General features: G+C 31.4%; 1 protein-coding gene across 1 annotated transcript in view; it reads left to right on the top strand.

Moving 5' to 3' along the window:
- Positions 1-25830, top strand: part of LOC127733658 (uncharacterized) — a 77427-nt gene continuing 51597 nt past the window's right edge. The window contains exons 1-21 of the mRNA XM_052242974.1: positions 1-93; positions 1946-1992; positions 4336-4502; positions 6206-6320; positions 7214-7330; positions 8592-8705; positions 9141-9254; positions 11268-11381; positions 11699-11812; positions 12584-12697; positions 15412-15525; positions 15750-15863; positions 16673-16786; positions 17220-17333; positions 17590-17703; positions 18194-18307; positions 19547-19660; positions 20592-20705; positions 22221-22334; positions 23189-23302; positions 25591-25704. Coding sequence (XP_052098934.1) covers positions 1953-1992; positions 4336-4502; positions 6206-6320; positions 7214-7330; positions 8592-8705; positions 9141-9254; positions 11268-11381; positions 11699-11812; positions 12584-12697; positions 15412-15525; positions 15750-15863; positions 16673-16786; positions 17220-17333; positions 17590-17703; positions 18194-18307; positions 19547-19660; positions 20592-20705; positions 22221-22334; positions 23189-23302; positions 25591-25704 — 2263 coding nt within the window. The 5' untranslated portion in view covers positions 1-93; positions 1946-1952. The remainder of the gene's footprint in view (positions 94-1945; positions 1993-4335; positions 4503-6205; positions 6321-7213; positions 7331-8591; positions 8706-9140; positions 9255-11267; positions 11382-11698; positions 11813-12583; positions 12698-15411; positions 15526-15749; positions 15864-16672; positions 16787-17219; positions 17334-17589; positions 17704-18193; positions 18308-19546; positions 19661-20591; positions 20706-22220; positions 22335-23188; positions 23303-25590; positions 25705-25830) is intronic.

The raw sequence follows: 25830 nt of genomic DNA, 5'->3' as shown, positions 1-25830 counted from the left end.
TATGCATGCATGGTATAAACATTTAAACATTGTAAAATATTTTTGACTTATTGAAGTTGCTTTAAGAAGCGGTGCTCTTCAGTTAACAAGAAGGTCAGTGTACTGGTATTCTAAAATATGTTGTGTATAAAGTTGAAATTATTTTAACAATTCTTTGTCCCTTTAGACTTTTCTTTTCTTGACTAATTTCTTATTTTGATAATTTGGACACGTACAATTCATGAAAGTAGTTTATAATTATATTTGTAAAGGCCCACCGACCTTCGTATGTAGAAAAAATAACATTAAACTTTCGACATAAATCATCCGACTAACACGATTATTATGAAATCCACCCTGGTAAAATATCTGTAAATTTTTCATTTTTTTATGTGACGCTTTTTGTTGTTTTACTTTTTATTAAGTAATATAAAACTAAATGACCATATGTGCCTAAATTGATTTTGTTATTGCAAAATGAATGAATAAATAAATTATTTATTGAAAGCATTAAATATGACAAAGCAACGAAAATATAATACAACATGACTATTCAAAATAGTTGCACTCCTAGAAAGCATTCAACTTGGGTGCAAATGTTCAATAATTATATCAACGATACATAAATACATTGACAAAAAGAATGTAGTACATGTATACCATTTTAAATTGATTTTTAACTATTCATATGAAAAACGTGATGTACAATCAGGTTGGCAAAAACCCGGGTTTTATGAGTAGTGCCCAGCCCAGAGGGAAATACTGGGAAAACCTGGGTTTTACTGGGTTTTACTGGATAATACAGGGCAATACTGGGTAATATGAAATACTGATCTGAATTATAAAAAGGATTCAGTGATTAATCACAAATACAATACATTAAAGATATTTATACAATGAAACATAGTATTCTAAGTTATAAGTTCACTTGTTTGAGACTCTTATTATAAAGTGTAATATACTAACTCTGAGAAAGTATTGTTCCAGCAACTCTAATGTACATGAAGACACATTAGACAAAATGTGAAAAGCTTTTTTCAATAATCCTTCTAAAAATCAATTAACTCAACATTCTGTCGAGATTGGTCAAACTACTGTTAACATAAAGCCAAAAATTTAATTTGATTTTTTAAAAATATATATAACTATTAAGAATTAACAATTATATGTAAGGAAAATTACTTATAAACAATTTTTGTATTAGTATTTCTAAAAATGTTTACTAAGCAGTATATATATGTACATCACTAATTAATAAGTAATTATTCAGATTATAACACTGATTTGTTTACATAACAATAATCAACCTTTTCATTTCTTTAAGTGTTCATGACATGTCCCCCTAGGGTGTTTATCTAGCAATATGATTGTATGACAATTAAAATTTACAATTCACTTAAACACTGTAATAAAATGCATTTTTTCAAAGTTTAGATTATTGAAACAAAGCTTGGAAATTAACAAGGTACATATATCCTAAAATGTGCAAAACTTTATATAGAATTATTGGAGAAAAGGAAGAAAACTGAATTTTCAATCCGCTACAAATGGCTCTCAATGGTTATCTGTATAAAATGTATATATTTAGCTATAGTACTATGAAACTACAACAAGTCTTTACTATTCTGTGTAAAAATAAGCTTAAAAAATCATATTGCGCAGTATTACCTGTTTCTGGGAGTATTGCCCAGACCGGGAAAACCCGGGTTTTCCGCCTGGGTAAAACGTTGCTAACCTTGTGTACAATGTACCAATGGATACCATCCAGACTTTAAATTCAGTAAAGAAATAAATGTGTATGTTTACTGAATTTGACGTGACGTTCATAGTTAACGGCGTTTTTCTCACAATGACGTTATACCTATTTAAGCCATCGTTGGTCACACATAGCACGTGTTGACACGTCATGTAATAAATGGATTGAAAACACACAAGATGAATAATTTCCTCATATTTTTTTTCACAGAAACACGATGGTCCTTTCAAATTATGCATTCATCTTTATCCTGATAGGTAAGTTTTTATACACAGATACCACAAAATTAAGGATGTTCGCTAGTCTTGTGTTTGACTTTTTGTCAGATATTCGGAATCCTCTAGTTTTATCAATGCAGTGCCAATACAAATTTTGCCCGCTAATCTCTTTTCTTTTCATAATTTTATAACATATATTTTAAGAATTCTTTTATGAAAATCCTATAAAATCCTTGTTATTTTTTCATAAATTTTGAAAAGAATTTCCAATGTTAGATGTATGAAAAATTTAGAGAAAATCATTTCCAGCCAAATTTTCAATTTTATTATGTCTCAAAAACAAGGACACGAACCTGTATTTTTTCTGCTTTTTAAGTCCTGTTATTTATATGCTATCAATTTATAACAATCTTTTAAAAAGCTCGTTATTTTAAAACAGAGTAGCAAACATCTTTAAAAGACAGAAGATACTAATAATACATCAAATATAAAAAAAAAAAATCACCACATAAAGTAAAAAACCAAAAAGAAAAAGCCATCTATTAGTCTAATACCATAGATTCTTTATAAGCTCTAAAATGTAATTTTTTAAAAGTGACTCAAATTTAACATTGGCCGGGTATTTTTTTTATGCAGAAAAAAAATACCCAGATAATCATATAGGGTCTTTCGATAAGAATGATAAGTATATTCTTGCGCGTTTCCTGTATAAATAAAATTTATACCGAACGCATTAAATTAAGTATCTTATATTTAATGGCGTAAATAATATGCTATTCTGTGTATATCGACCATTTTGTAATATTAGTTTCAATAAATAAACTATATATATATATTTGATTGAATATTTATTTCATTATTTTTTTTTCAAATTCCTGCATCCACAGTAAATATAGTTAACAGAATAAATGTTGATGTCATTTATTGTTATGTGTTGGTATAGAACCAGTAATTCGGCACATCCAGAAAGAACATACATGAAAGTAGTACATATTTTTGATAAAAAAAAATAGTTCCTACGCATAGTGTCACTTTGTCAATAAGTAAATTTTTTGGTATTTTTGGTATCAAATGAAAGCTAAAGGACTTGGGATCACTGTAGAACCCTTGTTGAAAATTTCATTTGAATAATAAAAAATATATGAAAAAAAAAAAATAGGAGGCATAATTGCCCTGTTGTCCAGATCAGAAAAACCTGTTTTTGTACTACCCAACTTTCGGGAACCAGTGCGCTCTAATATGCAATCAAGAGTATGTTAATTTTTTTCAGCACAAGTCAGGATAAGATAAAGTTTTACATAAAATGACTATCATTTCATTTGAACTTACAGCACATAGACTTGAGTGTGTAGGTAAAGGTAGTATCTTTGGTTTGCTTGCTTGCTAGCTGAACCATGAAATCTTTACTAGCTACGGAACAACCTTCCTCTGGGCGGAGTCAATAGTTAAACAGAGAACCAATGAAAAGTAGGGACAGTGTATAAACATTGACCTGTTTTATAACTCAGTTTAAAAATAGGTTTTCATTCTAAATTCAATGTTTTAGGTGTGTTTAATATGTCAAAATCATTTTGATATACCGTAAATTGGGAAATTTTGGCGGTTTTCTCTCAAAAGGCATGTGTTTTATTTTGGTGTGTGTAATTTTGGTGCTTCGTCCAATTGTTTTGTTTAATTTTGGCACAATAGTAGTGAGCAAACTATTCTTATTTGCCCTTATTTACCCGTTTATTAACAAAATATCTGAGTTCTGTTGTGAATAGCAATTCAAGTTGTGTTTTCTTAACAATTTTAGAAAATTGACATTTAAGTTAAAATTATAAAGTGTTGTTTTCAAATTATACCAGGTATTTATTTGCAGATTTTGCTATGTAAAGAATCGTAGGAAATATACGGAAGATAATATAGCATAAAAATATTTACCTGTAATTTCCCAACAATTAACATTACGATAATGTCATACCGGTACGCGATTTTGGCGTTTACATTTATAGTGTTTGCGTTATTTTCGTGTGTTTAGGTTAATTTTGGCACTTTCATTGGAGGCGCCAATAAAACCAAATTAAAACTGCAACCAAAACAACCCAATTTACGATACTACTTTTGATTGGTTCTCTGCTATTGACTCCGCCCAAAAGAAGGTAGTAACTTAGCTAATAATGATTTCATGGTCAGCTAGCAAGCAAGCAAATCAAAGATACTACCTTTACATAAACACTCTATGTGCTGTAAGACAAAATACCTATGAATGCTTCAAGTTGCAGAATTCAACATAGAAAGCAATGGGGCTATGAATTAGTGGTGTCATACCTGTTCAGAGATCTCTCTGTCATTGACGTATACCAACGTCTCCTTTTATCCATATGAATGTTAACCTTGTAGGGCTTCTAGAATTATCCATCGCACACTATGCAGAAGTACATGCTCCTTGGAAAATACAAAGTCGTGAAGCACACTCGTTCCTCACAGCTCCAACTAGAAACAAAAGAAGTGATCCTGCTTGCAATACACATGAGGGTTATTGTGAAGCAAACAAACATAGCTGTATGGTAAAGAATTAATTAAATATAAGAAAGAAATATCGAATATAGATATGGTATCACCTTCACTTAACAAGCTGATGGATGTTCAGGCTTTTAAGAAAATAAGATAATGAGTGATCGTGTAATTAGCATTTATATATCCAAAAAATCCGTTCAAAAAGTTCAATACTTTGTCTGTGGATCTCGAAAAATTAAATAAATTTCAGCGTACTGAAAATCAATATGATATTTTGTTCAAATGACACCATAATGATTTGAAAAAATAGATAATGCATAAAACATTTCCCTTGTTATTTAATGATGATTAGTTCGCTTTTTGTTGGGGTGGGGTAAGGAGGCATTTATAAGGGCATTTATAGACGGATATTTAAACTCATAAGTCGATAAAAAGACTGACATCGCCATGGCAAAAAAGATAAAAAAACAGGAAAAAAAACCAAAAATCGATAACAGAAAATGGTCGGTCAACCAAAATAAAATACAATTGCTTTGACATATAGTGAAATTATCAAAATTAAATATTTTAACAAAAAGTTCTCTTTTTGCAATTTTCATTATATCAATCGGAGATGCTTTCTGTCATAGTCAAAATATTTTTATTGCATTCCTACTACAGAAAGAAAGATTGATTGACAAATAAAAAATATAGCTGACGTCTGTCATATTTGTTTTTTGTTTATTGATTTAGCATATATCAGGCTGCTAGTTTTCTCGTTTGAATTGTTTCACATTTTGTCATATCAGGGCCTGCTATAGCTGACTATTCGGAATGGGTTATGTTCATTGTTGAATGCTGAAAGGTGACACATACTTGCTTCCATGAACGTTATTTGGTTTCTCTTGAATAGTAGTTAGCAATCATGTCTGTTTATTTTTTGTTATCTTCTATCAATTTTTATCTCACCTGGCCCGATAAAAAATCTGCTAGGAATTCCAAGATGATTATCATAACAAGATCTACAAAAAAAACATTTGTCATTTAAAAGTGAAAACAAGACGTTATAAATTCAATGCGTCCAAAGCGCTTTTCTGGATTTACCTTCATTAGGAACGCTCAAAGCCGAATATTTGACTATTAAATGACGATCTCTAACATTTTTTTTATAATTCGCGAATAAATTTGAATAGATTCTAGCAGTTATAAACTGCAAACAATAAAAAAGATCATTAGTACTAGATCAATAAAATGACTATATAAAATCTACAAATCAGAAACAAATAAATGATATAAACGACTATAAGAATCAATTTCGAAATGATGCATTTTGATACAAAGGTAAGCGATTCGATTCAGTTTTTATTATATTTCGTAAGTTAGCAAACTAGAAAATCCTAAAATATGCTGTTTTTTTTTCTAATTATCATTGTCTACAGTTGAAATATTGCAATTCTGAATAATAAATGCTTTTGAATGTCTGTTAAAGAGGCGAAAGATACCAAAGGTTATGAATTATTAACCCTTTTGATGATACAGTTCCAGAAAAAAGGAGGCAAACTACATAACGAATTAACGGTATTTATTTTATTGCACCAGATGAACATTTAGACAATAAAAGTGTCATGTAACTAGTGTCAACATAATCCTAGTGAAAGGATCATGGTACAATATTTCTTTCATGAAATTATGTATATTGCCAAAACTTACCTTATTATGGTAATTGTATCTTGAATGATGTAAACAAAAATGCACATATAACACTAAATTTCAGATGCACAACGAACAATCTCGGGAGCATTATTGTGGCCTGGGTCATTCTTGTACTGCAACACAAGCTTGTTACCTATCTACACCCTGTCCAGCACATTATGTATTAGGCTGTACAGGTAATTAGTATTACTGTATGGAATAGACTATTTTCATATTACCGACTTTTGTCTTTGTAGTATATATTTTTTCCGACAGGATACCTACTATGTGGTAAGACATTCTGATACTCAGTCAAGTAAGAGTAACAACAAAAAAATCAAGCCTTGTTTTTAAATATTTCGGTAGGAGATAATTGACCAAAAGGGACCATATTCAAACCAAACGACTAAACATTGTGTTGAATGAAATCCGCAATTCAAACGACTATAATACTATTAATTTTGTGCGTCTGAAGAGTTTCTAAAAAAAACATTCATCAGGAACGCTCACACCAAAAAAATTGAAAGCCATAGATGTCTAAATACATAAAATGTGAGGAGCTATATGACCACAAGGGACATACAAATATAGATATACAATATTAGGTCAATGTCAGAAATATATAAATGTTTTTTGTATGAGGCTGAGAAACTGGTGAAGGGCGAGGTTGAACCGAACCCTTCCCTAGTTTTGTGCCGAATACAAAAACAATTAATTTTTCTGACATTGACCTAATATTGTGTTTATACTGCAACTTAATTTGATACATTTATAGCTATTTACATTGTAACGCAAATTTCAAACTTATTTTCATCCCTTAATGAACCCCTGATTGTGGAAAAGGTGATCCATGATGAAATTGACATTGCACAAAATATAGCTGTGTTATTATATTTAGGAAATAAACACAACTTGTTGTAGTATAACTAAATTTATCTGAGATCAACTTTAGTTTCTTTTAATACTTTCTCGATTCATTAATTTAATATTCAACATCATGATTTGATATTTGTACGTTGATAGAAATATTTTGTCTTTCTTTTTCTGTTTTGACCGTATAAATTGATACATTTTCATTTTAAACCATTAGACAATCAGTGTCTTTCCTTCCCATGCGAAAATGGAGGAACATGTCAAGAAACAAGTTCTACCACTTACGAATGTCAATGTGATCCAGGCTGGGATCCAGCCACTAACTGTGCTGATGGTAGGTTTTATTCCGGAAATCAGTAACTTTATTTGTATTTTGTATTGAGTGGTTTAAATGTTTTGAATCTGGGCTTTGCCAACCGTTTTTTTTTTACAAAATAAAATAACCGTCTCAGTCATCACGAAACCCTTTATCACAATCTATGACACAATAATAAATATAAATGTCAAACAGTCCACATTTATGGTGAATACAAAATAATATTCTTTCCAGAATCTTCCTTGTTCATTAAGATAAAATTTGTGCAGTCTTTAGGATCTTCGGTCTACCTACTGTTTGGCAATGTACGACACCGTCAAATAAACAATCAATGGCCAGTAGACAATGTTTAACCCCGCCGCATTTTCGCGCCTATCCCAAGTCAGGAGCCTCTGGACTTTGTTAGTCTTGTATGTTTTTTAATTTTAGTTCATTTATATGTTTTGGAGTTTAGAGTGACGTCCATTTTCATTGAACTAGTACACTTTTTTGTTTAGGGGCCAGCTGAAGCCCGCCTCCGGGTGCGGGATTTTCTCGCTGTGTTGAAGACCCATTGGTGGCCTTCGGCTTTTTTCTGCTCTTTGGTCGGGTTGTTGTCTCATTGACACATTCCCCATTTCCATTCTCAAATTTAATGACTAATATCTTATCTTATTAATCGCATTCATTTCTTCATAAACAGAAAAAACTTAATGGAAAATGTAAAGAATATTGTTTTATGCTTTTTTGATGTAAAAATATTGTGCCTGTCCCAAGTCAGGAGCCTGTAATTCAGTGGTTGTCTTTTGTTGCTATGTAACATATTTGTATTTTCGTTCATTATTTTGTACATAGATTAGGCCGTTAGTTTTCTCGTTTGCATTGTTTTACATTTGTCATTTCGGGGCCTTTTATAGCTGACTATGCGGTATGGGCTTTGATCATTGTTGAAGGCCGTACGGTGACCTATAGTTGTTAATTTCTGTGTCACTTGGTCTCTTGTGGAGAGTTGGCTGATTGGCAATCATACCACATTTTCAATATCTTCTTGTATATTAGTTGTCATAATTCATGGCACACACTATTCCTTCTTAATGCTTAAGGCAAATATATAAAATGTTTGTAATAACATTTAGTGCACGTTAAACCAATTTTCAGTTTGGTTTTATTCATTTCATTTTCCCCAAATCTGTAATAATGAATGATTCAGGGTTTCCTTTAACTAAAAGATAAACCAGAGTTCTCATTATTCGTCTTTATATTCCTTAACGTAACTTTTTTTATTGTATATTAATCACAGAAATAGATGAATGTTCATCTAGTCCATGTCAAAATGGCGGTACCTGTACGGACATGCTCAATGAATACGTCTGTTCCTGTACTCCTGGGTATACAGAAAAGAATTGTCAAACAGGTATTTTGAGAAAAAAAATCATAAGGCATTTGTTTATCTTGAATATTGTGAAAACCATATATGTTGCTGTCCAAAATAATTTTATTATTTACAGTGTAATTTTCCTGTTTTTAATTTGCATATGACTTAATGAATTCAAAAGAGTTACTATCTTGAAATATCAACTCATTCTGCACATTTACACAATATGTATGTTGCATCAATTTGTTGATCGATAAATATTTCATTTGTTAGTTTTTGAACAAGTTATTTTAATAAAGTCCTGCTAATTTACACCAAGTTTTATGTAGAGGAAACGCGCGGAGAACGTACCAAATTATAAACATCGTATCTTTGATAAGTTTTTACCAAGTATGAAGGTCACATTATTCACAAGTCTCCCAAAGAATTTCCATCCTGAATTCGAATTTAACACGTTAAAATCGGTATTTTCAGATATAGATGAGTGCGCATCTTATCCTTGCCAAAACAGCGGAACTTGTACTGATCACGTGAACGAATATAGCTGTTCCTGTGTTCCTGGGTATACTGGCATAAATTGTCAGACAGGTAAATATAAATAAATGTCGGCTACATGTGAATGATGATCAAACGTTAAACCTAAAAAATGAAAAACCATGGGGCAACTTATCGTCATCACTTACAGGGAGTTGTCAAACACTTTAATTTACCCGATGATTAGCTTGTTACACACATCATATCACACCTCCTTATTTTTTTATTCTTGTGGATGAATGTAACTAAGACTTTCAAAGATTTCTCATCCATACAAAATTACTCAAAGAACAAACTGTGTTATAAACAAAAAACACTGACACTTTAAGTGTTAAGCCACATTAACATAGGGCAAGTTTAAACAAGTCTTGTTCAGAATTCAAACCTGCCGGATAAAAAAGGTATACGATAAAACATACAGAAAAAAACCCAACATTTTACTTAATTTCATCTGTATAGTAAACGATAAAAACAAGGTGACAATTCAGTTAACACCAATAATTTATGTATCAAATAATGTTTGACTCTTTTTTCCTAGTCTGGTCATCTTTCAAGAGTACCAGAAAACACTCTCATTTTTTGGTGGGGTTCGTGTTGCTTTGTCTGTAGTTTTACAGAGTTTTTTTATACTGCATTTGTCTTTTCGTCGTTTTCGGTTTTTTGTAATTGTATTGTCGATTTTTCTTCGACTTCTGATTTTTTCTTATCCACTGTTTCAAAAAATGCATATAACTGACTTCTGGGCCGACGATACCCCCCAGAAAGAAATGCCAAAAAAAGCAGTGGCATCGTTCAAGTGGTTGCAACAGCTCATCAAGATACCAGGGCATTTAGTTCATAAACAAGACGTTAGTTTCTGGAATTGAAAAAAAACGCATTTTATTACCATACTCAGGAAACAGGCTTATTGTATTTATCATGCTAGCCCAGAAAGAAATAGTCGGCTGCAAAAAAAAAAAGCCAAACAAAACCCATGCGTGACACAAAGCTAAACAAAATGCTGTAACTCCTGAAGGCTTGCTTACTGAGGGAGAAACAGCAAGGATTAATTTGAAATGTCATTGTTTATGCCCAGTTGTAGATCCAATACAAGACCCCAAATGCGACCATGCTTCAGCTAGACTACTCGTATGCCGACGTTTATGTTCTGTATGTACACACTCCTCGTGATTTTAATTAATCTTTCATTTATCAGTCATCGTACCAAAATTTTACCACTTTTCCAAATGCAGTTAACGGAAATATGTTATAATGAAACTTTATTCGAAAGCAACACAGCTTATAGAATATACATTTTACATTAAATTTTCAATGAATCAGTTAATTATCAGTAACAATCATTATACGAAATATACGTATGGCGGAGAATGACAATAATCATATGATAAATAAGGAATACAACTACATATTACGGATTTGTTCGATATTGAACAAAAATTTACCTAAATTATTAAGTTCTTTCAAATTGTAAACTGATAACTGTATAAGGTTAAAAGTTGATGGTTTTTGCCAATAAAAGTATATTTACAATTTTATATATTATTTTCTTACATCGCTGTACCTGCCACATTCTAAAATATATTGGTATTCATCTTCAACAATATCGATATTGTACATAGTACATAACCTATATGTTCATCTGCATTGTAATATCTGCCTTTCTCTAAATTGTGACCATGGGCAGAGATTTGATATTTAAATTCCAGAAAGGTTTTATCACTATCAAATTCATTTTTGCAGGTTTTTCAGTCTTAAGTTTGCAATAAATCCCACAAATAAACAAAATATCTGGATTCGATTTTTTCCTGTCATTTTCACTGACGCATGCACATAGATATATCTTAATTTCATATACTTTCAACTTTGATTTTCGATCTTTAAATCTTTTCGTCAGTCTGTACCAAGTCTGGATATCTAGACCAAGCGTTGTTCATTGTTTCTTATCCTATTGTTTGTCTGTTGTTAATTTTTCGCAGGTACTATGAATTGGTTATATATTTCATTATTTTTTGGGATTAATGTTTTAACTTTTGATATGTAATTCAATTATAATGTATGTTTTTTCAGATTATAACGAATGTGGCTCAAATCCTTGTCAAAATGGCGGAACATGTACTGACCACTTGAACGGATACAGTTGTTCGTGTGTCCAAGGCTATAATGGAGATGACTGTCAAACAGGTCAGCTTTTCGTATCCTTCGCTATTTCAAAGATACGTGTCTCATAAAAACTGAAGTTCAAACCAAAAAATGATTATAGCTCAATTATTAAATATCAAAATCATATGCCTTAAGGTATTTCCAGTATTGCTGTTCTGGGCAGGAATATTTCGCTCTAAATGTTTTGTGTGTTCGCATTCAAACTGCCTCTTAAATATGATATTTTTTTTCATTTGCATTCCAATCTTGTTGATTCTTATTTATATTATGTTCAAAGAAACATTTTGCTCAGGTTTATTTTGAATATTATCAAAATTTTGGTTTTAATATCATTTCAGATATTAACGAATGTGCTTCCAACCCTTGTCAACATAATGGAACGTGTAGAGACCAGGTGGATGGATACAGTTGTTCTTGTGATTCTGGATATGATGGACTGAATTGTCAATCAGGTATTATTGTCTTATCATTTAAACAACTAAAACAAGGTTTAATACAGTCAATTATTAGGAAATAGTATTTATGGTTTAATTCCATATCAAAATCCATACCATGATCCAATTACAGAAGCCAAATACACAAAACTGAAATGACTAAAAAAATATCTATTCTAGTAGTTTGTTTTTGAAAGACTTTCATTGAGACGCAAATGCATTGTCTAAGATATGATTTTATCTTTCGGATTTTTGGGTTCTCATTGCTCTTCAACATCGTACTTTAGTTGGCCTTTTTAACCCTTTTTATTCGAGCGTCACTGATGAGTCTTTTGTAGATGAAACGCGCGTTTGGCATATAAAAGTTTAATCCTGGAATTAATGATAAGTTTATTTATGACAGCTTCCTTGTCGATTTGTTGCACCCATTAGATTTCAATACAGTCTTATTCATTTTAAAATTTTGTTAACGAAACTGGAAATTGTGCTATGCATAACTGTACTTTATTACTTACAGTGCATGATTCCTGTTTATTATTTGCATATGGGTTCATGAATTTGAAAGATATATCATATTAAAATATACACCATCCTCACATTTACAGAAGATGTCTGTTGCATTACTTTGTTGGTCGGTAAAAAATCGATATGTTTGAATTTGGGCGAGTAATTTATCTGCCAAAAAAAAATCGTTTTTTAACACTTTTGAATTCCTGCTCATTTACCAAGTAGAAAAAAAACAGCATTCATCAATGCTGGAATCGAATATAACGTGTGTACTTTTTTCAGATATAAACGAATGCGCATCTAATCCTTGTCAGAACAGCGGAACTTGTGCAGATCACGTGAATAAATATAGCTGTTCTTGTGTTCCAGGGTACTCTGGCATTAATTGTCAGACAGGTAAATATAAATAAATATGGGCTGCATGTATACGACGATGAGATAGTAATAAAATCAAAATAAACTAGGAGAAGTCTTAAGATATCTAGGGGCAATATCTAATAGAACCAATCGTATACTGTTAACATATCTAAATCCATACGATCGTGCATCTTTACATTAAACGAACTTCATTAACTTAGGTGTGATCCTGTCACAAAATATGCACCATGTGTTTTTTTTTTTTACAAAAGGACGACTGAAATTGATACTCATTAGTTTTACGGTCACCATCACGAATAGGTTGGCCGGTACGATGTATCTGTATCTCTTCTCACTACGGACATGTTTCATAGTTTTAGAATTTCAGATATCACAATAGTGCCCTAATCTGTAAATTTTCCGATTGTATCCTATTCTGAATTGAGACATTTTGTCTGAGTGGATTAACATAGCGGTTGGTGCAAGCATAGCAGTAGATGATTACACAGTCGACCAACCCGTACTTGATCCTTTTGGATCCCCTCAATATTATTTGTGTTACCTTGAATTGTATTTACTTATAGGATCATTTGGATTTGAACATTGGTAAACTAACGTTGCCTCTAATTTAACTAACAATTAAGGATAAGGCACTTAATAATCCCGGGTTAGACAGTAGTGAATTAAGTTAACAAAGACTTACGACGACCTTTCATAAATTAAACATTTTTTATAAAAAAAAAACTGCGATAAAAAAGCAACCGGAGACGAGGTTCCTGCAACTTTTAACAGTCATAATTACGATTATGAGCTCATCATCTTTTAAATAAATTTTTGATTTTTCAAATATTGGACAATGGGCATCTGGTGCAGTAAAATTGGTATTAATAATGTTGTTATAACAAAGGGAAAATTGGAACTAGTCTTAATGATTATTTAAACATCCCTGTTCTCTTCTTAATATGTCTTTTAAAGATAATAGTTAAAATAGAACCTCATGAAGGTTTACCAAAAATATAAAAAAAAGTACATATACTTGTTTGCAAAAAGTATTTTCGTTTTGTTCAAGTTTATTTTGAAAAAAAATATATTTCAAAAAGTAAATTTATTATATTTAATCATAATCTTCAAATAATCGAGAATTCAAAAATGTGTATATATTAAAGGGGCATTAGCTACGAGATATAGAAAAAAATAAAATATGATTTTTTTTTGTTCAATCATTTATGAAAGTAAAATAGTGATATAATAATTCGCTTTTAGCAGCCAGTTTGGTTCAGTTTTGTCAAAATAAACAAAGAAACACCACTGATGAATAATTCACTTGCAAGTGAAAAATTTGACCTCATTAAATCCATATTCATGTTAACTTCAATTGAACCCCCTAGCTAAAGATGGGTTACGCATGAACAAGGAGTGTTCAGCTATTAAAAAGAAAAGAATGTCAACATTGGAAGTGAAATAAGGGCAAATCATTTGGTTGACTGATTCGATCTACAAAAACTCATTCTTATACAGGTAAAAACGATTATTAACATATGTTTTAAACCTATAATATGAAATCAAACAGACCTTGATAAATCTAATTGCACGAGTTCGCTATCTATTTATATCGATGTTTATGTTTATATCGGGTTATATGACCGTCGGCAGTCTTCGGAGGTCACCTCGATGGTAAATTAGAAGGCGTTTAGACTAAAATAGACACGAAATGTTGATACATATGATCGAGTCCGTGCATCGTAAATTGTTTATTTTAGACTTTTTATAATTTGGATATACGTTTTAGTATGTTATAAATCAAATATGAGAATTTGAGTCAAATCTGTGAACATGAGTTTGACAGCTAATGCCCCTTTAATACACATTTCTTATTGCATGATATTAACATAATTAAAGAAAAAGAATGGTTGACGGCAAGATTGTACGATCTTGACACATGGTTCTTATTTCGAATCAATATATCAATTTCCAACAACATGTGTTTTCAGGTTTTAATTGGAAACATGACAGAATGCACTTCATGTTTACCTTCATATTTGTTAAATGAAAATGACACTTTATGAATTTCGTGCGTCCGAAGCGTTTTTTTTTCTGGATTAAACTGATAATTTGAAAGCAAATAATATCTAAATACGTGATGAGCGAAATGACCAACGAGGATAAAAAAATTGCCACATCTAAGGTTTGAAACCTTAATTTCTTTATCATTTCTTAATTTAACAAGGGAGCAATTAAGAAAGTTATGTTATAAACCATGTAAGTCCCGTAGCACTGCCAACTTAGCTGATGATACACCCGGGGTCTACAAGTCCATCAGCAGTGGTATATCCGTTTAGTCAACATTTGATCAATAAATATTTAAACTTTTTAATCTGAATCTAAAACTAATACCACTCTATAGAGAAAATCTCATAAGCGTTTACATTATGATAAATTTAAAAATCAACATTAGACTATATGTTATACCAAAAAATAAAATGTCTGCAAGATATAACTTATTGGTATTAGAGTTGTTTCTCTTCCAACTGAATGTTTTGTTTAAAAAACTTATAACATTACGACCATGAGATATCATGAATTTCTACCAATGTCAAAATATACGGTTCTTAGGGACACCAGCACAGGAATGAACGAAATGACTAAAAATCTCTTTCGAGAACTCGTTTTCAACAGTTTTAGTAGCTCAAGCAGTTAGTTTTCCATTTACTAAGTTATATCATATTATACATAATAAATAATATTATTTACAGATATAAATGAATGTGCCTCAGATCCGTGTCAGAATGCTGGGACGTGTACAGACCAAGTCAATGTCTACATGTGTACATGTGATCTAGGATATGCTGGAGTAAATTGTCAAACAGGTATTGTCATTTTAGGCAGAGGAAACTGAAACAAAATGTTAATATGATACAGAATTCATGACAATAAATTAAGAACGGTTGTTTATTTTTGATGATTCGAGATACTATGAAATTTGTTTTGGAATGAATCATCCCGATCGTTTATAATACACTGAAATTGAAATGTATGTAAATGAAGCTATAAAGTACATATGTATATAAAAACAAATAATATTATGTTTTAGATATTAATGAGTGTGCATCTGACCCTTGTGAAAATGGCGGAAGTTGTACAGATAACGTGAGCAGATACACTTGCTCATGTGTACCTGGGTATATTGGATCAAACTGCGAGACAGGTATTTAATTACATCTAGTTGTTTAATACCATCGATGTTTCTATTATTTCCAATGTAGAATGAGAATAACAATTGATTAATTGGTAAGTATGAAGAGTTTGCTCTACCTTCATCAAGATCATCGAAATTGGCAGTAAGGAAATATACTTTTAAAATTTTTTCAACTGATACTACACGAAGATACTACAGCCTAAAATGTGGTCTTCAGTTGTCAGGTTTATTCGTAGGTTTCGACTGATCTTGTAATTGTCAACGATGGACTAATCTGTTTTACTAAAATCATCTTGCCGTCGACACGTCTCAATGAACTCAAGTTTGCTTCAATCAATAACTTCCTTTTTGTTTTTAAGGATTTCGGGATCGCCTTTTCCACTGTTAGTTCACCCCTGAATTTAAATTTCAGCAATAAGAAATGCCTTTTGAGAATTCATGTTAACTTTCTATGAATTTTTTTTCCAAGTTATAACAACAATGTTACAAACATTTAAGTTACTTCCCTTTAAAAAATACATTTGAAAGCAAGGAACTTTCCCTATAGTACTTGAGTTTATTAAACAAGGGTATCGTGCTTATCATATACTTTTGCCGTACATGTTTATTATCCTTTACCTGTAAGTGTATAGTTTAATAAGTGGTGAAAAAAATCACTTTTTTATAGGTTTTAAACACGTAGTATATCCGATTTTAAGCCCCTTGAAGTCTTACCTTTTTTTACTGATTAGAAAGTTACATCATTAAAATATTTCCTTCGAATATACATGCTGAAATTGATTGTTAGTATTAAAATAATAAAAAAACTGGTATTTCAGATATAAATGAGTGCACATCTATTCCATGCCAAAATAGCGGAACGTGTACAGATCAACTAAACGGATACAGCTGTTCTTGTGTTCCAGGGTATTCTGGCTCAAATTGTCAGACAGGTAAATATGAATTATGGAGTGATATACAGTCGAATACAATGTAAAAATCATTTCAGGTAAAAGGAATTGCCCTTAAAAACAAAACACATAGTGTCTGTCAATCTAGCGTGTATATTGACAGTCTTAAAGCATGTAGTATATCAAAGAACGGATTTCATGATATTATTAATAAGTAAAATATTAGAGTTATTTCTCTTCCAACAGAATGTTCTGTTTAGTGTAAAGTGTGCCATTACGAACGTTTGATATCAGGATAATAGGAATCTCTAACCAATGTAAAATATACAGTTCTCTGGAGGACTTCAGTAAAGAAAAGAATGAGGTGAACAATGCCTATCCGTAACTGCATCTTACAGGTCTAGTTTCGCAAGCAGTTAATTTTCCATTTACTCGGTTATATCATATTATACATATTAAATTATTTAATTTACAGATATAAATGAATGTGCATCAGATCCGTGTCAGAATGCTGGGACGTGTACAGACCAAGTCAATGCCTACATGTGTACATGTGATCTAGGATATGCTGGAGAAAATTGTCAAACAGGTATTGTCATTTTAGGCAGATGAAACTGAAATAAAGATGTTAAGATAACACAGATTTCATGACAATGATAGAAGAACGATTGTTCATTTTTGATGATTCGAGAAACAATTATGATTTTATTGATATGAAAATGTAATAATACTAGTCATTCCGATTGTTTATTGTTGACTGTATGATATCAGAAAAAAAATTAAAATGTATATAATTGTAGCTATATAGTACATATGTAAATAAACCAAATAACGTCATGTTTTAGATGTTAATGAATGTGCATCAAACCCTTGTAAAAATGGTGGAAGTTGTACAGATAACGTGAACAGATACACTTGCTCATGTGTACCTGGGTATATTGGATCTAACTGCCAGACAGGTATTTAGTTACATCCAGTTGTTTAAAACCATCAAGGTTTTTAGTATTTACAATGTAGAATGAATGAAAATAAAATCGATAAATTAAAATTTATGTGTACTTTCAAAAATTTCTATGAATTTGTTTTCCAATTGATAACAACAATGTTACAAACATTTAAGTTACTTCCCTTTAAAAAATAGATTTGAAATGCGTATTTCTTTAGCAAGGAACTTTCCCTATAGTACTTAAGTTTATCAAACAAGGGTATCGTGCTTATCATATACTCTTGTCGTACATGTTTATTGTCCTTTACCTTTGATTGTATAGTTTGATAAGTGTTGAAAACATTTACTTTTTTATCGGTTTCGAACAAGTAGTATATCCGATTTTAAGCCCCTTGAAGTCTTACCTTTTTTATTGAGTATCAAGTTACATCATTAAAAAAACTTCCTTCGAATATACATGAAATTGATTACTAGTATTACTATAAAAAAATCTGGTATTTCAGATATGAATGAGTGCACATCTATTCCATGTCAAAATAGCGGAACGTGTACAGATCATGTAAACGGATACAGCTGTTCTTGTGTTCCAGGGTATACTGGCTCAAATTGTCAGACAGGTAAATATGAATTATGGAGTGATGTACGACGATAAAACAATAACCCTCAACCACAAAACAAAACAAAACAAAACGTTTAACGACAAAGAGAGAACAAGGCCGTACAGTGACCTATAGTTGTTATCTTCTATGTCATTTGGTCTCTTGTTGAGAGTTGTCTCATTGGCAATCATACCGCATCTTCCCATTTTAAAAAAAACTTTCTCCACAGACGGACAAGTTTAAAAAGTAGATCCTCTAGGGTATATACAAAACAGTTCGAAAAAAATTTCGAAAAAAGATTTTGGATAAACATTTCGGAATTTTGGGTCCTCATTGCGCTGCAACTTCGTAATTTATTTGACCAACTCATGTTTTTTTATTCGAGAGTCACCGATGAGTCTTTTGTAGACGAAACACGGGTGTAGCGTACACAATTTTATTCATGGTATCTATGATGAGTTTATATACAAGTTGTGAAAACTTTAAGAGAGTTTTCCAAATGTATGTCATCAAAAGCAAGTGAACTTAACGATAACAAACACATTTAAGTGGTCAACTATTGACTTGATTGATTTTTGAAGATAGGAACACCAAACTGGCTGCAGGTTTGAACTGGTTTTCTTTAGATCTCAGCCTCCTGTCGTTTTTATCCTGATAAAAAAAAGTACGATAAGATTATCTCACAGTCGAATATAATGTAAAAATCATTTCAGGTAAAAGGAATTGCCCTTAAAAACAACACACATAGTGTTTGTCAATCTAGCGTCAGAAGCCTGTAATTCATTAAAGACTAACATGGATACCTTTCGCTTATTAAACACTATCTCCATTAGATGGTTATTTAAATCGATAATTTAAAAACAAAATTTAACGTTCAGTGAATAGCCTTTTATCATATTTTGGAATATAGCATTGCGCCAATACATGGCCAAATTTTAACATGCTAGCTAAAAAAGTTACAAATTAACATTTGCCAGAAAAGAAAGTCATCCTATATGGCACACATTATTCTGACTTCAAAATGAACAGTAGTTGATCGCCCTACTAATTCTCCGTACGACAAAAACAGCAGTTATCAATTCATTCTAAGGAACGACAAAAACAGCTTGTTTCGATTTCAATGTTCTGATTGCAACCCACCTCCTCTTTCTTCCCCAGTTGTAGATCAATACTTCGACGACGACGCGACCATGTTTCCAAAAAATATTTTTTTTATTATACTTAAAACATGGATTGATTAATCTACAACTTTTTCAGATTATAACGAATGTGGCTCAAACCCTTGTCAAAATGGCGGAACGTGTACTGACCATTTGAACAGATACAGTTGTTCATGTATTCCAGGCTATAATGGAGACAATTGTCAAACAGGTTAGCTTTTGAAACCTTTGAAATATCAGAGATGCATTTCTCGTACAAACTGTAATTCTACAATTTAATAAAATGACAGGCTCCATTTAATCAATGAAAAATTTTAAAAGACACTAGTCACTTTGATTTTAAGTGTTCAGGGTAAAAACTCATGGATACCAGGCTTATAAATATGTAAGTCAGTTCTGAGAAAGACTTTTACGTTTTGACGCTCTAATATTTGTTTTCTTCATATTTTCCACATTCAATTTTACTATTATTTTGTTTGATAACCTGCGAAACATTCTATTAATTATTTGGAGCCACATGAAAATTAATAAAAAAGATGTATAAGGTATACGTCAATGAGACAGTAACCCAACAACACAAATAAAAACAATGCCTTAGAGGACAGCTGATCAAAAAACCTAAATCAGGGACAAGTTAAAGTTTTTTTTTGGTGGTGTATGTCGTTTATATTCTTATGGGTTTTTCTTCAATTAAGAAATGTGTTGATGACAAATCTTTGGTATCTCTATTTGATTTATTCACAGTTGGGCAATTCAGATATTGAAAGTCAACTCTTACTACTGAAGATAAATATTTACATCAATTTTCCTTTTTAATTTCATGATTGTTAAGCTGTTAAGCACTTCGCATTTGATTATTTTTCAAGTAAAGATGACAGATGGATATATAATTATTGGTACGGTTAAATGTTGTCAATGAACAATTTCATTTATTTGTATAACGCAAACTTTGAACTTGTGTGTTATTAAACTAACAATGGAGTACAAAATTGTGAAAAAACTTTAGTTATTGTATGACGTGTATTAATGGCCTGACCGTTGGCCATTGACAGACAACATTTTCCTTACTGCTTTTCGCGCTTCGAGTAGTATACAAAAAGTGCACGTATTGTTTTATACCAATTCTTTATTTACATTTTTAGATATAAATGAATGTGCATCAAATCCTTGTCAAAATGGCGGAAGTTGTTCAGATCACGTGAACGGATACAGCTGCTCCTGTGTTCCTGGATATCTTGGTTTGATATGTCAAACAGGTATATGTCAATAATTCTGTTACAATGCTGTTAATTTGTCTCAACTTTAACTTTTGAAATTATTTAAAAATCTATTTCACACACTGTCCATATCATAATTGAAATTTCACACAGGAACACAATGATTGACAAATAGTGTTTTGCGTATGCTAATCGTGTTTTGTAGTGACAACAACCCGTGATGATTTTTTACACTATTTGGTGCAGATCATGTAAGCATCCAAAAAGTCAAAACGTGAAAGGCAAATTTAAGATCAGTTTCTCAAAATGAGAGACTATAAAAAATAACAAATACAATATAAACGCGATAAACTGTTTATACCGTCATATAATGTACCAAAAGTGGACATATATCTTAAGATCATTGTTATCTGTAAATGTTAACCCGTTAATCATTAATTTACATATGCAATAATAATCAAGGTTTTACAAACAATAGTATAAAGATTTCTGAAGAATAAGTAATTTGGTTTTGTATCTTTTTACAGAATATGCAAATAACACTATTAACATCGTACGTCCGCAGCTCTTTCCTGGATTTACCTTCATCAGGATTGCTCAAACCCAACAAAACATATTAAAGATAAAGATGCATATGTAAGACTGAGCTTTATGACCAAAAATAACCTATACAAATAGCCAAATTCAGCTAAAGTCAACTTTGCGTATGGGAGTTAAACAAAACATTAGTTTCTTAAGAATGTCTTAATTTATCAAATTGAAAATTTAAGAAAAGTGTGTTATGAAGAGCAAAGGAGACCCAAATGTTTCAAAAAGTAAATTTGATTGTGTTTAATATTTAACTTTAAATAATTCAAATGATAAACCAGATCATTGCTTTAAAACTTTCCTATTGCGTTAAATTTAAGGGTAATAAAATATTAAAAAAAAAACAATGGAAGACACCAAAACTATAATGTCTTGACACGTGTTATTTATCTTTAAAATGTCTTATTGTTGCATATCTGTTTCGGTCACATTTGATCCGTTGAAATCAATTAAGTTTTCAAATGTGTAATCTGAGTATGGAGAAAAAAAATAATTAAAAACAGCACTTTATAATGAGTCCGAACTCACAAGCGTTATTACAAAACATTACAAGTTAGAACCAACATAAAACCAAGTAGCACACCTACAAACTGACCTAAATATAACGTGTATGTAAAAGAGGCAACAATAGTTTACCTATATTCAATTCAAGTTCATTAAAAAGATACAAATCAGGGTAAAAAATAAATCTTTCAAACGCCAAAAGCTAGCGCACGGGAACGGAAGTTAGCCGTTGATAACAGCCAGCGTTAATATCCCCGAGGCCAATAATAATATTCTGTTTAGAAGTTTACATCAGGATTACATTGTCAAATCGGTAATCTCGAACCAATGTAAATAAACGGACGAGATACACAATTAACATCTTTCAATAACGTGTACTTACAGTTATAGTTTCTCACGCAGCCAGGTTTCCATTATCTTGGTTTATACTATAATGCATATCTGAAATGGTACTATTTACAGATATAAATGAATGTGCCTCAAGCCCATGTCAAAATGGTGGAACATGTATAGACCAAGTTAATGCTTTCATGTGTTCGTGTATGTTAGGATATGCTGGAGTTATATGTCAAACAGGTATTATCATTTTAGACAGAGGAAAATAAAATAAAATGCTTATATTACACAAAATTCATGACAATGATACAAGAACGATCGTTAACTTTTGATGATTTGAGATGCGATAATCATTACTTAAATATGAACATATTTTAATATTGCTTGATAATCATTTCTTAAATATGAAAATATATAAATATTGCTGATAATCATTTCTTAAATATGAAAATATTTTAATATTGCTGATAATTATTTCTTAAATATGAAAATATTTTAATATTGATTAGTCGTTTGTCATACACTCAGAAAGAAATGTATATAAGTACAATCGTATATTCCTTGGCTAAGTTTACCGTCAAATCCGCAGTTAACATGTCGCAACTAAGCAATGAGCCGCCATAGTAAATCTAAAATGTTCGACTAATACAATATAATGTAAAACAACATCTACCTCAAAACTCCGTTTAATTCAGATATTATAAAAATCTGAATCGCACAAGAAACGGAATAACTTTAACTTTAAAAGTTTTTATTTGAATGACGCCATGTTTACCATGACGTTAATGCGCAAAAGCATACTTGAAATTCACGGAGTTTTATTTTATTTATTTAATTTTCAATTTGTACATTTTTTCAAGTTACGACATATGATTTCTTTTTGTCATGCATTAAAATCGGAATAACAGCATTGTCGTTGAAGATTTGCCGCCGTCAATTAAGGATTTGACGATCTTAGTTATCCAATTTAAGCGTCGCCAGTAAAACTGCATTTGCGACCGTCGAATCCCCAACTGACGGCGGCAATTCTTCAACTACAGTGCTGTTATCCCGTAAGTGCAGATGTATATTAAACAGATAATACCGTGTTTTAGATATCAATGAATGTGCCTCAAACCCTTGTGAAAATGGCGGAAGTTGTACAGATGACGTGAACAAATATACTTGCTCATGTGTACCTGGGTATCTTGGATCTAACTGCCAAACAGGTATTTAATAATATTCAGTTTCAATACCATCAAGTTCTCTCCGGTAATGAAAATAGCAATTAATAAATTTGAATTGTCCAAAGTGTATTTCTTTATTTACATTTATCGGGAGCGGTTAAATTTACAGTAAAAGAATATTTTTCAACTATTTTAGTACTTCACAAAAAATTCTAAGCCAAGAATTTGATCTTCAGTAGTCAAGTTTGTTTGTAAGTCTCGGTCGATCTTGTAATTATCAGTTTTTACACGTCGTCAAAAATGAACGTATCCTGACATACTGAAAGTATTTGATCGTCGTAACGTCTCTAATAAACCAGGTTTGTTATTCTTATCTTGACAATATTTTTATAAACGGTGTTTGGTTCAATTAATACAAGATCCTTTTCGATTTTAACGATTTTTGGGATAACCTTTTCTACAATTATTGTATCGCAATCAAACTTTTAACAATAAGGAACGTTTAATGAAAGCTCATGTTTTTTTAAAGGAGTTCAATAACATAAACAGTACCAATTGTTCTGCACCAGGTGTGCATTTCGACAATCAATGTCTCTTCAGTGATGCTCGAGGCCAAAATATTTGAAAATCCAAAGCTTATCAAAAATATGAAGAGCTATAAACAAAAAAAGAACCAAAAAGTATAGCCAAAGCTGGGCAAGGAATCAGAGCTTTGCATGAGGGAGATACATTCCTTAATTTTAAAATAATTTCCAAAATTTTGTAACAGCAAATTTTAATGACATAAAAACCGTATTTTCATGCCAGTACCAAAGTACTGGCTACTTGGTGGTATTAGTTATTCTTGCTTGAAGGAAATAATCCCGTATGTATATTAACTGATTAAACAAAGGAATCGTACTTATCGTACGATCATGCTGCACCTGTTTAACCATCTTCCGTTTCTGAAAAAAACACTTCAAATGTTACTAAAAATACTTTTCCCCTTTTCTTATGGATATACAATTAATTTCGATAACATTGTGTTGCTCTTGAATCAAATCTAAATTTTCATATGATTTCCAGATAAATCTTATTTTTTAAAATCAGTTTACATCATTCTAATATGAAACAAACAAAAACATTTATAGCGAAAATGGAGATTGATAACCGTCCCAATTAACTATTTCATCTTTGTTAAGAAATTAAAATGAGGAGCACGAGCATTCATTTCGAACTGAAGGCTTTGCTTTGGTATTGGCATAATGTAACTACGCCATCACGAGTTTACCGTTATGGAATGTTGGTTTCATAGATGACGATGGATATGTTATAATTGTCGTAACCACAATCACATTCTCTTTTTTTTAATGCGACCTACCGAATTAGATTTATGACAAAATTTGTGCTTACATAATAAGCAACACGATGGGTTCCACATGTGGAAAAGGATCTGCTTACTCTTCCGGAGAATCTGATGTCACCCCGGTTTTTTGGTTAGGTCCGTGTTGCTTAGTTTTAAGTTTTCAATGCTGTGTTTTGTAGACTGCTGTTTGTCTTTTGGTCATTTTAAGTGTTTTGCCATGACGTTGTCCGTTTGTTTTCAATTTATGATTTTGAACATCCCTTAAGTATCACCCACCACTCTTTTCAAATGATTCTTTGTGTCGAAATGTTTACTTTAAATAATTGAGCGTGTAGCTTCAAATTGTCAGTTTTGCTGTTCTGTTTAAACCCTTTTGACTTTTATGCTCTCAAACGTTTAAAAGTTTGGCGTTCTAAAGTTTTAGTCATGGGCGTATTTGATGTAATTCCAGGAACACGTATTGTGTGCACGGAATGACATCAATGGAACCAATTTAACTGAATCAGATTTTTGACAACTAAAGTCTCTTCAGTACCGGTCGAGGCCGAAATATTCAAAAATCCAAAACCCCATTAAAACTTTGAAGAACTGATATAACCAAAAAGGATCACAATCCGTATTTTCATGCCATGATCGTAGTTTAGATCTACTGGGCTGGTGATACACTCAGGAACAAACGGTCTAGTGCTAGTAATAACATTTACGATACCAATGTTGGTGCACCAGATGAGCATTTCGACAAATAATGTCTCTTCGGTGATGATCGAGGCCATAATATTTCAAAATAAAAAAACAACCACAAAGTTTAAAGAGTTGATGTTGCATGATAAACAAAACTCCATCACAGATAACACGATTTTAATCTAGTTACCAGACTAGCGTTTCGTCTTCTTTATAAGACTCATAATGCTATAAAATAGTAAATTATCAGAACATAACATATATAACATCTATTTAATTCTAATCAAACATATTTTTACGACAGATTATGATGAATGTCAGTCAAATCCCTGCATGAATACTGGATCTTGCAAAAACTTAATCAACAGCTACAGTTGTGACTGTACAGGTAGATTCGAAGGTGACGTCTGTCAAACAGGTGAATATAGATTTTTTGTTTATTTAATTTACCTTGCTGCAACTTTTAAAGGTAAATTCCTATTTTATATAAAAAAAAAACACTCCAACTATGAAAGACTAATTACTTATTAAACAAAGGGAACCA

This window comes from Mytilus californianus, unplaced genomic scaffold, assembly GCF_021869535.1.
Source record: "Mytilus californianus isolate M0D057914Y unplaced genomic scaffold, xbMytCali1.0.p SCAF_3, whole genome shotgun sequence".
In the NCBI taxonomy this organism is placed as follows: Eukaryota; Metazoa; Mollusca; class Bivalvia; order Mytilida; family Mytilidae; genus Mytilus; species Mytilus californianus.
Note: the sequence above shows the minus strand (reverse complement) of the source record. Positions and strands in the feature narration are given on the sequence as shown.